Source organism: Numida meleagris, chromosome 6, assembly GCF_002078875.1.
Source record: "Numida meleagris isolate 19003 breed g44 Domestic line chromosome 6, NumMel1.0, whole genome shotgun sequence".
Lineage (NCBI taxonomy): Eukaryota > Metazoa > Chordata > Aves > Galliformes > Numididae > Numida > Numida meleagris.
The window spans coordinates 34752863-34767012 of NC_034414.1; the positions used below are offsets into that span (position 1 = coordinate 34752863).

The 14150-nt window shown below is 36.9% G+C and overlaps 1 protein-coding gene across 2 annotated transcripts in view; it reads right to left on the reverse strand.

Annotated features, from left to right (window-relative positions):
* The window catches only part of PRKD1 (protein kinase D1), a 127411-nt gene continuing 117068 nt past the window's right edge, over positions 3808-14150 (reverse strand). For both annotated transcript variants that reach the window (XM_021401320.1, XM_021401321.1), the window contains 6 exons: positions 13286-13392; positions 12637-12798; positions 11205-11303; positions 9906-10173; positions 6440-6525; positions 3808-4026 (listed from right to left, as the gene is read on the reverse strand). In XM_021401320.1, coding sequence (XP_021256995.1) covers positions 3808-4026; positions 6440-6525; positions 9906-10173; positions 11205-11303; positions 12637-12798; positions 13286-13392 — 941 coding nt within the window. The remainder of the gene's footprint in view (positions 4027-6439; positions 6526-9905; positions 10174-11204; positions 11304-12636; positions 12799-13285; positions 13393-14150) is intronic.

The window sequence follows — 14150 nt, forward strand, 5'->3', positions numbered from 1 at the left end:
AGTTTCAGTTCAGGAGCCACAGTACAGCCATGTGGTAGAAGGTGGCCAGTGCAGTATGTGGATGTCTAGAATAAACTACTAGAATAAATTACAGCCTATCATTCTGGAAAAAGTAATAGTCATTTACCTGGGAAAACAAGATGCTGACAAGCTCCAGGGACAGGGTTCTGGTTTATCTGCATTATGCAGAGCTTATGCAAGATGTCAGTATTTTTGGTAGTCCTATCTCAATAATACTGAATCATAACTCATAGTTACTCAGCTCTGATCTTTCTCTGTATATCTTGTGGGGTGAAATAGCATATAGAACTATATGGTGCTTCAAGGTTCACTCTTAAAATGATTGAGTTGAACTGTAGTGGTTGCTGAAGTGCGTGCCTTCTGCTCACCTCATTTGGTGAGTTGAAGCTAGTTGAACTGTTTGGACAAGACATAGGATAAGGATACAATCTGAATGAATAAAGATGGCTGAAATGAAAATGTCTATTTACCATTTATCAGAAGTTATAACTTCCACGTACAAGTTGGCTACTTTGCTGTGCTTCACAGCAAGCATCTACAGATGTATAGTGATGTGTACATACGTGCTTGATATGCATGTGATAATGCAGTGGCACAGCAGAAAAGGAAATACCACTAGTCAACTCTCAGGTTGATGCTCATGTACAGAATAACCTTTGTTGACTTTTGCTTCTGAGATGCATGAGTAGGAATTGTCAGCCTGATGGAAAATCTAAAGGCCATGAAAAAATGACTGCAGAGCAGCCTACCATTCCTTTTACCTGAGTGAGACAAGGAGAGGAAAATCATGTAGGACAACAAAATCCCAGATTTGCTGTAGTACACTTAGATGCTGGTGTATCTGGAAAAGCAACTTTCTGTTTATGCTCTGAGTTAGGAATCAGTGAATTCATCCATCTGGCTGGACTGCAAACAGTTCAAATTTCACAGTGTAACATTTTTGAACAGCAGCAGGGAAAATTTTAATTTATCACATTGGCTAATGGTAGATTCTTTTCTGAAAAGCAATGAATATTTGCACAATAAAAAAGAGATCTCTTAAAGAGGTAAAGCAAGAGGCATGGGGGAAAAATATGATATGCCTCTAGTTATAAAACAGGAGTTCCTTTCAAATCATGCCTCCGAGTTAGCAGAATGTGTCTCAGAGTAGTAATTTATTTATAATGTTGCTTTGCTGTATTGCAAACACTTTATCATAAATGCTCCCCAAGATTAAGCATACTTTTATCAGTTCAGTCTTGCGCTTAGCAAACTCTTGTCCATGACGGGCATCGTTATGGTAGAAGTCAGTAGAGGATAGGGTTTAGTGTAAGTATTCAATGCCCTTCCTTCATGAAAAGTGGTACTGGTTCTAGTTTGGTCACCTAACTTCTTAGAGATGCTACTGAAAGCTGTAAAGTATGCTTTCTGTTTTAATCTCATGACTAGCGTCAATGCTGTGTGATATTTTTGAGAATTTAACTCTCTTGTTCACAGTTACCTTTGCTCAAGGTTTAGTACGCTAATTGTAAATAAAAATAAGCCACTAATAAAATCTCGACTCACCTGATTGATCAATATGAAAACAGAGATCTACTTCTCTGATACTGTTTAACACAGAGAAATGAGACAACAAAATTAAATCACTTTTGTGAGATCATAACCCCTTATGGTATTAGTAGCTGAACAAAGTCTGTATGATTCTGATAATTTCATTTCTCTTTTAGAAAAGTTAGTTAATGTGGATTGACTCCTGGAATTATTGTAAAACATTACATGATCATAAAATCATGAATTCACCACTGCACCGTTAGGTGGACTTGCTTTTAAATATACACAACATTTGGAGCTTTTACTGAATATAGAATAATCAGTCTGATTTTTATATTTATTTTACAGTTGACTTAACATTGAGTCTGAATTACAAGAAACAAACAAACCCCACAATGACCAATGATGCACAATGTTTCAAAATCAGGGTCTTTACATAGGTTATGCTGATTCTGGCTAGGAAACAAGTGGTCATTTCCTGCTATATTACCAGCTATATGTTTTGTCAGTACACATAATACCCTCAAAACTGACTGAAAAAAAACAAAAAGTAGCCACTCATATGCTCTTGGGTGTCCTTTGCTGTCATGCTGTTTTATATCATGGCTAAGAACAGAAATGGCATTGGCCAGACAGATGAGTATCCTCCATAATAATTGTGAGCTTTTACAAAACATTGTGTCTGTCCAGCAGAGGCCCAAAATACTTAAAAAACTCTTATGGCTTATTCATATTTTATATCTGGCATTAACTTCTGGGCAAAGCTTTTATGGGAGGAAAGAAAGGATTTTTCTGATGAAAATCTTAGGATTAACATAAAATCAGGATTCGATTAGTTGAGGTTTGCTGGATGTCGTCTTTAGCTCTTTGTATACTTCTCCCTCACATCCCATTCATTTTTTCTCTTTTTTTAAAATCTCTCTTCAATATCTGTATATCAACTTTTTTTTTTTTTTTTTTTTTTGTGGTAATTCTTTTTCTCAGAGAAAGCCTGTGGCATAGAATAATATCAAGCTTGTCACTGAGTTACTCTACTGTATGCTTCAAAGTACAGCCCAAACCACTTCCACAGTTAAACCTAAATGGGTTAGAGCTGGAAGACAAAGTAATTGTTATAAACTAAAGGGAGTATCTTTAAAATTTTCAGGGGAAGGAGAATAAGGGAGATCCATATTAATTTGTCAATTCAAAATAACTCAATGTTGAACAGAACGCAGCAGAAATAGCACATTTCCCTAAAAACTAAATTCACATTAATTTCACTTGTGCAAAATCCATGTCCTCAACTGCCCCCAGTATGCTTCAAAACTGAACAAAATCATGTTATAAAGTTAGTCCAAGCCAGTTCTTAGAAAATGTGTTTATAGTTCCACAGGCTAGCTAGCTGTGCTTTTCTGCCTACCTCCACATGGGCTTCTTAATGATAAGCTAACTTACCCAGCTACTTCTGATACCATTCTAAGGATATTTTAAACAGAAAGGTTACTCAAGTGAACAATTATAATGAGACTTTTATTGAAAACATACACAAAATCAACATGTTATTTAGTTTCTGAATGTACATATTATGGAATATTCCTATTAGAGAAGAATATTTTAAGAAAAAGGAAAATACAACTGGCATATGCTGCAGTTTACATTACTAAGGCATTTAGGCTTAAAAGCAGGTTGTACCATGTGTGTGTGTCGATCTATATACATAAACACATACACACAGGTTATCTGATTTGAAACTGTACAGTGCTAGGCATTCTGTTATTTTTTTGCTATTTTTCCCCTACACTAAATAAAGCTTTTATCCAAATAGTAGTAGTTGTTCACAGAACAGCAGTAATAACCTACTCTTCAAGAGTTTGCTTACAATTACAAAACTAATGATGCAAAAAACAACAAACAAAAAAACTGTAAAAGAGATCTTCATGGGAAAGTTCTCTTACCAAATGAGACTCAAGTAAGAAAAACACTAGTTTGAAAAGGCACTGTGGAGACAGGTTTTAATACATTAAATACAACATGAATCATTCACAATAACAAGTTTAGTGTTTCTGGGGAACTTCTGTAAATACAACACAGTTGGTCACACAAAAATGTTTCTGTTGATTTGTCTTGGCAACTCAGATTCATCAACAGTGTAACAGCATAACAGCTTTGTTCCCATCTGACAGAAAATAATGGCAGTTCTGCAAGGCAAACGTTAAACCTGACCGTATGTATTTATTAATTCCACAGTGTTTTGACAGATTATAGGGATGCAACTTAAAGGATGCTGACACGCTCACTGAGGGCTTTCATTTCTGTTTCTTGTAGCGTGGTGTTTTCATTATGGTTAGCACTTGGACTGATAAGGTGTGCTGGATACTGCAATCCATGTTCTCCTGAATACTGTTCCCATCGAGTGTCGTCACTTTCATGGGTGATGTAACGCTCCCCCATTTTACATTCAAGCTCCCTTAAATCTAACCAGGTTTGATAGTCCTGAAATAAAGTAATAGGATTTGTTTTAACATTTCTAAAATAAATGACATTCTCTTCTACTACCAATAATATACAAAGTCCTATTAACTTGTCAGTCTGAATATTGTGCATTCCTATTGCCCCAGAAGTGACAAATGATACAATTAATAAATATGAAATCTGCCTACAGAAATAGGTATCTTCAGGTATGTTTGAATCATCAATTTTATTAAACTCTGCTATTAGTATGGAGGTATTACAGGTTGTTTTGCTGAATGTATAAATAGCCTACAAATTTCTGTGACACAAGGCATGGGTGGTAAAACAATTCCTTGACATCCTGCCTGAGGGAAGGAAGGCCCTATGGTGGGATCTGGATACTGGGATGAAATTCAACAAGATCAAGTGTCGGGTCCTGCATTTTTGTCACAACAATCCCAGGCAACACTACAGGCTTGGGGCAGAGCATCTGGAAAGCTGCATGGAGGAAAAGGATCTGGGGGTGTTGGTCAACACCTGGCTGAATGTGAGTCAGCAGTGGGCCCAGGTGGCCAACTAGGTGAATGGCATCTTGGTTTGTATCAGAATTAGTGTAGCCAGCAGGACTAGAGAGGTGATCATCCTCCCCTCTACTCAGCTCTGGTGAGGTCACACCTCAAGTACTGGGGCTTTTCACTACAAGAAAGACACTGAGGCCCTGGACTGTGTCCAGAGAAGAGCAAAGAAGCTGGTGAGGAGTCTGGAGCACAAGTCTTACGCGGAGTGGCGGAGGTAACTGGGATTGTTTAGTCTGGAGAAGTGGATGCTCAGGGGACACCTTATCACTCTCTACAACTACCTGAAAGTAGGTTGTGGCCAGGTGGGGGTCAGCCTCTTCTCCCAAGTAATTAATGTTAGGACAAGAGGGAACAGCCTTAATTTGCACCAGGGGAAATTCAGGTTGGATATTAAGAAGAATTTCTTGTTAGAAAGAGTGGTTAGGCATTGGAACAAGTTGCTGAGTGAAGAGGTAGAGTCATTGTCCCTGGAATTGTTTAAGGAAAGGGTAAATATAGTATTTAGGGACATGGTTTAGAGAGCAATATTGCTGGTAGGTAGATGGTTACACTAGATGATCTTGGAGGTCTTTTCCAACCTTAATGATTCTATGGAAATGAAAAGGGAAAAAACCATCCTTAAAACAAATGTCTACATCCTAATGATCTATAAAATATAGTCAAGAAAGTTGTTCCATCTCAGCATAAAGGTGTACAATGTGAATTCACCTTGAGTGAGAAAAAATCTGTTCTGTTCACCATTGCACAAGGGAAAAAAGTGAATGAGAGGTGAAGGAAATCATTCCATCATGTGAGTCAGCCAGCATCCATGCTGCAGGCTGCAGCTGATATTACATCTCTGGTACCCAAAGGCTCAGACATACATTTTCTAATGACTGCATGGGAGGAGAGCACAGTACTGGAAGAAAAGACTGAAAGGTGACAGGAAATCTGGGAGGAAGAAAATAAACCTAGGGGGGACGTCCCTGATGAAGGCAGAAGGGTTGCAGCCCTTTTCCTCCTATTCCAGCAGGTCACCCTCCACTCTGAGAAACACTGGTAAAGTGTAAGGCACTGGAATAGGACCCAGGTATCAGTTCAGATGAGTATTCCTTTGGGATTGTGGACTACACATCTGATCTGTGCATGCCTCTGCATGATTACTTTCCTATGCATATATGTGCATCGCTTGGAAGATTTCATGGCTGACATCCCAGTTCAGCACTGGTGTGTCCCATTCCCATGGAGATGCCCAATGCCTGGGGCTGCCCTAGCCTGCCCTGCTCCCTGCACTGATTCTGTTTTAAATCTTATAATGTGCAGTGACTTTGCTGCTGCCTGGATAAAAATCTAACATATAAGGAGCAGAAGACAATGGCTGCTAGCATGTCAGAAATTCGTAATATTTTAGTTTCCATTTGAAGATTTCAAATGAAAGTGGCTAATGTATTTTCCTGGAAAGCATGCAGCTTCACTATCTCTTCTGATGACTGAAGGGCAGCCCACTGATTAGTTTTAATATTAAGTGAATAAAGGTAGACTCTAGGCAATTAGATAAAGCAAGTCAAATGACTATAAAGGTTTATTTCCACCATTTATATATATATATGTATACATATACACACACACACATATAAAAATGTTCCTAGTGGACAAACAAGATAAAATATTCCCGTAGTGTATTTTGAAAACATGAGAGAGTTTAGTACTGGAATCTTGTACTTCAAAAATTAATTAGAATATATTGGTAAATTGATGAAGAAGTATGAGGTTCTCAGGATCAGAAAGCACCTTCAGGTTTGTAGATTTGTTTAGATTCTATAGTACTTAAAGATAAAAATATTTTATATACTGGGACCCTAAATACATAGAAAGAAACATAGAGTTTGTAGCAATACCTGTAACCATGGGTGGCTTAATGTTTTGTCCACACTGTAGCGCTTTCTCATTTTCACTTGCAACAAATTATTTATGAGATCAATAGCTGAAAAAAAATAATATTGGAGCATATGAGTTGAAATATATTTGTTTCAGCTAGGGCATATAAACAGAGACAGACAAACATGGTAGCTGTAAAATGAGGGCAGTTATCCCTCCATGCTCCAGCTTTTTACAAACTACGTTCATTGTTGATGTTCCTGAAGGTACTCATGCAAACCTTCCTAATGGAAATACATTTGTTTTACTAAACAGCTGCCTGCTAGCTAGTATATTGTCTACCTCATTGTGTTTGCCTGCAGGCATGTAGCAAAGACTGAAGACAATTCTCACTCAGCTCCTCCTCAAGTGAAAAAATACTCTTGGAAGTGAGGACAAGAGTATAATTCAGGTACTACAGCAGTTTACAGTAAAAATACATGCACATTTATTTGAGACTCTCAGTATCACTGTTGAAGTGACACTGCTGAATGACTGAGTGAGAGCAGCACCTTCCAGGCACAGAGTGGAAGAACCAGAGCTTGGAAGTCAGCAGTTTCACAATACTAGTATTCCTCATAGCTTGGAACTTGAGAATTTCTCTTATCGCTAAAGAGGGAAAAGACAGATTAACCCCACTGTTTTGGAAAATAAATGAGTTTTCAGAGTGCTGCCATATGGTCCTGATGGGTATTCACTGGCTTTGGAACTCCACATCCACTCCTCAGACATTTTGAGAGGGAAGAAAGAAAAAGACTTAGAGAATTTAGCACACTAACTCTCCTTTAGTGCACTAACAGAGAGATGGTAGCTAAAAATCTGTCCACAAGAGAAAATAAAATTTGGACCATCTACTCTAGGAAGAGCATGGTTCAGAATCCTCCATTGATCTGCTACATGACAATTTTGGTTTCATTCAGGCCTCTGTTTGGATTTTTGCTAGATATTAGTGCATAATAATGCAGGATTCTCACTTATAGCTGAGAAATTTTACATCTGTCAAACATGGATCCTGTTTTCAACAGTGTTAGTGGTTGTTTCCAACCCTGGCATTTCAGTCCACTAAATTTGCATAATCTCAAAAGATTTAAGCAGTATTTCTCTCTGCCTGTTCATATATTTTACCAAATGTGTCTTCTCTGTGCTGGCCATTCTTTTGGACTTCATAGGCCTAAAATGTATGTAATGTCAAGTTTTAGATTACTCATGGCAAGTTTCATTCTCTGGAATTTTCGTAAATCATTGTATTCCATATTTATTTATTTATTTGCATCAACTACCAACAGGAAACAACCACTAGAGTGCCTGAATCCTTTTGGATGTATAAGAAGAAAGCACCAACTAATGGAGAACAAATATTTACATTACTTATACTCCAGTGCTTGGGGTCTACCTCTGGTGATCAGGATCTACTATGGGCCAACTGACCAAGAGAAGCCTATTGACGAGGCCTTCTTGCTTCAGCTATAAGAAGCATCACGCTCACAGGCTCTCATCCTGATGGGAGATTTCAACCACCTGGATGTTTGCTGGGAAAGCAACAGGTTGGGCTGCAAGCAATGGAGGAGACTCCTGGAATCTGCTGAGGATAACTTCCCAGACCAGATATGCATTGGACAGACCAACCAGCAGTGAAGTGTTACTGGACCTACTGCTCACCAGTGCAGAGGAGCTCATTAAAGAGGTTAAGATTCAAGGCAATTCAGGGTCTAGCAACCATGCTCTGATTGGGTTTGTCATCCTAAGGAATATGGGCCTGGAAAAGAGCAGATTCAGGACCCTGAACTTCAGGAGAGCAAAATTCTGTCTGTTTAAGGCATTAATGGACAGGATCCCTTGGGAAACTGCCCTCTGGGACATATGAACAGAACAGAGCTGGTAGTTTTTTGAGGACACCTTTCTGAGATCACAAGAGCTCTCTGTTCCCCAACACAAGAAATCAAGCAGAAGAGGCAAGAACCAAGCGTGGCTGAGCAAGGACCTACTGGTCAAACTGAGGGAAAAAAGGGAAATATACAGGGAGTGGAAGCAGGGACACATGGCCTGGGAATAATGCAGGGAAGCTTGGGTTGAAGGCTTCAGTGAGTGATGTGGTTGTTTATTAGATGTTAAATTTCTCCTAGACAAATGAAGTTTGATAGAGATAGGTTGATAAATGTTTATTTATGATTATTAGATTGGAGATAATGTTTAACCTCAAATTTTAGCTTGAGGAGTAATTTATAATACTTGGATAGAGATCTAGATTCCAGTTCTCTGTTTTAAGAATCATTGATCTGTTCAGACTTAGGCTTGTGTTTACCACAACAGAATGGCTCATCAATTAGCAATTTCAAGTATATAATGAAATGACAATGCATAAGCAGATTTTAACCTTATGGTTTATTAAAGTGTGTTCTTTTTCCTACATGCTTGCAGCCTGACATCCGTTTACTCTTAACGAAGGCTGTGACTGTGTAGAAGGGTAGATAACACTCTGGTAGGTGAGTTTTCTGTAGGTGCTCTACTCAATCTTCACCACTGAATGCAGAAATTGATCTTGCGTCTACCACAGCAGAACTTGTGGAGACAATTTCTTGCAGTCTCTTCTGCGTTGACTGCTATTTGCTTATCTCTAGTGCCAGAAAAAGCATTGCTGCCAACAGATTCTGCCAGCTTACATATCAGGGGTGTGTGGAGGTTCATGAGGTATCAGTGTGCAATTGTGCAGATTTCTAGGTTTTTTTTAATACTTTCAACAGATATTATAAAACTTCTACTGCTGCAATAAAATTACAGACAACACACACAGAATTTTTCAGCTGTGTGTGTTGTCTGTGTACACTACAGTAACCAGTAGGCACATTTCTCTTAAGTTACCATTAATGTGTAAGTAAAACTTGTCAGCTGAAACCAAGGAAAAATGGTCATCTGTAACTGTACTGTAAAAATGGAAATTCTAAATTCTAATCCTTTAATTCAGTTTGGTATGTGTTGCAATTCTGGGAAAAACAAAAACAGACAAACCAAACCTGATACATATAATGCTTGCTTTAAGACTTATGAAGCAGTCTTGCAGGAAGTTAAAGATATAAAGGCAATAAAAGAAATAAATTATTAAATTCAAATCCAGTAAGCTGAAAATGTTTGTTGTGTACTGGAAAACATTGATGAAATCAGAACTGATATATTTTTAAATGTTTCAAAAATCTCATTGGGTCTCTCCAAGACTTCTCCCCACCCTTCTTTATGCCTCCTTTAACACCTGGAGAAATCTCACACTATAGGATTATGCAGTAAACGTCTAAAGCATCTAATATGACAAAACAGGGACATTTCATTATGGTACATCATGGCGCCTTGAATTTTTTTTTTCCTTTTCACTGGAATGTACAAGGGAAAAATATATATAAAAGCAAAATACACTTATTTGGCATTTATGTACAAACAACCTCAAACAGATATTACCTTCATGAGAGATTTCTTTCCAAGGATTGGGTGGATACATGAAAGCAGCATTCTGGATTTGGTCGTGTATATCCTCATCTTCATTGAATGGAAAGGTACCACTGAGGCTTACATAAATGATAACACCCACAGACCACATATCTAGAGATCTGTTATAGCCTTTATTTCTCAGCACTTCCGGAGCAAGGTAGGCTGGTGTTCCTACAACTGAACGCCTGAAGGATTTCTCCCCAATGATTCGAGCAAAGCCAAAATCACAAAGTTTTACCTGTTTAAAGAGAATTGCTATGGTAAATAAGATTTTCCTTATTAAATACAGTTGACATACTTTTATCATGGTTTAGCTGTACAATGCATCACTACTGTTCCTTCAAGAAACTTTATTTCTTTTAACCTTCTCTTCTTATTCCACCAAGGTATTAAAGTAGATTACCAATTCATTGCATTCCTTCATGTCATAAATAAACTGTAGTAGAGTGACAGCAAAACCACAGGACAGCTTAGAATGAAGGAAATGAAATTCTGGAAGGGCCTAACAGCTTAGATTCCTTCCAAACAGAAGAGTGTAGTTACAGATGACTTTTTCCTGAATTAATCAAGTTGACAAAAGTTAATTCTTGAATAATCACTTTTTAATTTATTGGGGATCTAGTTACACACTGCCTCTCTGCAAACTTCCTTGCTGGACTTTTTCAGTGGGTCTCAATATTGACTTTTCCTTTCCAATTATTATATACAGAATTACAGGGAAATTAGCAACAATTTTCCTTTGAAAGTAAGCAGCTGAAGAAATTATACATGAATTTTGCAGATAAAAGGAAACAGGAACTGATGTATACCTCTTACTGAGAAGTACGACTATGAGCTAGAGAGTATGTTTATATATTCTGCAACTTATCTGGCATTAAAATTCATAAAATTAAAGAAGAAGCTGTTGTTCTTCATGAACTCTATCTTAACTTTAAAAAATAATAATTAAATTTTTTTTACCTGTGTCTGTTTCCAAATTGTCACTTATCTGGTCGAAATTAACCACTAAAGTAATTTGTGGTGTAATGGTGAGCAAATTAGAAACAACTGAACAAGTAGCTACATTGCATGTGAAAATCTAGTTTAATATTTTAGGTGAATGACCAAAGAGAGTGATTTTTAAAAAGGAATATTTTGGACATTCACATCTAAAAATTTTGTGTAGTCCCTGGAATCAATACAGACAGATGCTTTTGTTTGTTTATAAAATAATCAGTGTTAGCACTTATTAATTAGAATAATTTATTTTAAAGGGAATTTTCTACTTGCCTGGGGGAAAGGATCAGCTGATGCCAATAACACATTTTCTGGTTTGAGGTCACAATGAACTATATTTTTGAAATGAAGATGTCTTAAAGCAACAAGGATCTGTGAAGAAACAAATTAGAATGAAATTCAGTTTTAAATGTTGTATATTTGGAGGGGTTATATTGTTTTGACAGCAACATTGACTAGAGAATCTAGGACTGCTGTAGAGAGAAACAACCGAACAAGAATGTACTTTTCTCAACAGTGTCCACAGTGCAAGAAAAAAAAATGTCAGCTATGTTTCACTGTTTGAAATATGATTGTTCCCTCTCCAAAGACCTTATTCTCTAAAACTTTTGAAAACTGCATTCTAAGTACTTTTCTTCATTTGGTTTTTGTTGTTGTTGAAACTTTTAACACAGAAACATCTGTAAAATGGCCTCTCAGATATAAATTTTTCACTCAGAAATTTTCACAGAAATATTCTGTGATCCAATTTTAGTATTTTCTTGTGGTGATAAAACAAAGAGCTTTGCATGTATTTTTATGCTGTCACACATAACAAAATACCAAGGAAGTGTAATAGACATTCATCCTATCTCTGTGGATTTAAATTCATTCCTTCTGTCTGGTCAGGGGCTGACAGAATTTCCCACTCTATTAGAACAGGCAATGGCTAGAGGCTGAACAAACCCGTAAAGGCAAGAAACCAAATTCTAAAACTGGTGGCAGTTTTGCTTATGAAAGCCTGAAAGCTAGAGAACCTGTTATGTTTCTAATAATAAACTTCCACTGTAATACAACTGTTCCTGCTCCTTTCTTTTTCTTGCCTTAACATAAAAAAGAGGCTGCTGTGACTCTCATTATACAGTTGGCTCATTATACAGTTGTGTATCTGAATTTAAATATATTATGGGCAGCCATGGAAACAATAATATAACATAACAACAAGAACAAAACAAACAAACAAAAAAAAAACAAAAACAAGGAGATCAAATTGTTAACAAAAGTCATACAGGAAGACAGACTCACTTTATCAGAGGTAGTGCTGAGATCTAATCTCAATGCAGAAAAGAGGCACAGAAGCCCATAGCATAAAATACAATGGTTAGATACGGGGAAATTCAAAAGGCTCACATTTCTTTCTGCAGTTCTTCAACAGTTCGCTATTTGTATTTTTAAGTCCTGTCTTGTGCTTAATCCTTCAAGCAAAAGGGAACCCGTAACTTGATGGCTCTCCCATCCAGCAGCCAGGCAATTGCATGTGTATCTATTACTAGGTCCTCTTAGTGGCTTACTAGAAATCAGATAATGTACATGAAGATGTATGTACCATCCCTGATATTATCTAGGCTTTCATGAACGGAGAAAAATTACGTCAAAATCAAAACATAAGAAACAGTGATAACAATTGACCTCAAATATCGTTACAGGTCTATGATGAATTTCTTACCTGAGTAATTAAAAACTTTGTTATTCTCTCTGGCAGTCTGCCCTTTTCACTTGATAGGATCATCTCCAGCATGTCTCCATGGAGTTTTTCCATAACAACAAACACTCTTTCTGGTGTCTCAAACATGCACTCCAAATTTACAACCCCAGGATGATGAAGATTCTAGTAAAAGTAAATACAGCATTTGAACAACAGATATCCCGATACGATTTGTGGGTTTCCTGATTACATAACTAACCTTCAGTCTCCCCTAAACCAGAAAATATTTCAGTTTTTCTTAATTCAGATTGTGTACTTCATCTGCAGGCAACAGGCATGACATTTCTAGGGATGGTATAAGAGCATGCATTAACTTAAAATTAGTTTAACATACATTATTGTGCCAGGTGCTTTAGATTGCAGAGATTATAAATCCTAATATAACATTCTCAATACAGTTAGTCTTGACTGTTTATGCAGATTAGGCTGCAAAAATACTAGAATTTTCAGCAAAAATAGTAGTGATTATCAACTGGCATAATTACATTATCTGGTATTTATTCCCTGTTCATTGCAGGGGAGTTGGACTAGGTGACCTTTAAGAGTCCTTTCCAACTCAGAAGATTCTAGGATTCTTCGATTTATAGGAATAAAAATAACAGCAAAATACCTGTAAAATTGCAACCTCATTACGAAGTTGGCTTTCTTGTTTAGTTGGAAACCTTAGTTTGTCAATTATTTTAATGGCAACATCCCTTCCTGTCTTGCGATGTTTTCCTGCATTAATAAAAGAGAAGACCTCCATCAATTAACATGATTAATTCTGAAAAGTGGTCCACTTTTACTTGATTGTACAAATGACCACAGGTAAGTGGCTATTATGTAAAACTATGCACAACAAAGTAATTCCTAGAGCAAGTCTGCTGTAAGTTAAATCAGTCATTAAAATCTTTCTTCCATTTCATTTTTCATTTCCCTTTTACAAGCGAACTTTTCTCTTTCTCCCCTGACAAAACTGTTAAAACATGTAAGTAATACAAGCATTAAGAAAATTAGTTTTGCCTTTCAACAATATAGATGTAAAGCTAACTTTCTCATGTACTTTTTCCTTTTCATATACTTAAAACAGAGTTAGTTCTCTGCAACTGGCTGTTCATAGGCTTTAATGGTAGTTCCAGAGTAGCAAATAATGAAATAAGTGATTGCCTTCAAGAATCTGAGTTCTCAGAGACCCACAGAGATTTTTCAGTGAGAAGGTACAGTTAGTTATCACTCACTTGTCTCAAACAACTGTACCTAAACACCCTCCTCAAAAATGCTGAAAAAATGTGGAAAAAATGGAAGAAAAAACAGAGCATGAAAGAAAGAAATAATGCAAACAAATATTAAGGTCAAAGAACTTTTTTCCCTTTCTTTCATTATATAAGAAATATATATCCATTCTCTCAAAGAGAACAGTTTTCTGTACTTTGGGGTCAGCATTACTACAGGTTATAGCTACTAGAGTTATTTAGTATACTGACCCATTATTGGTA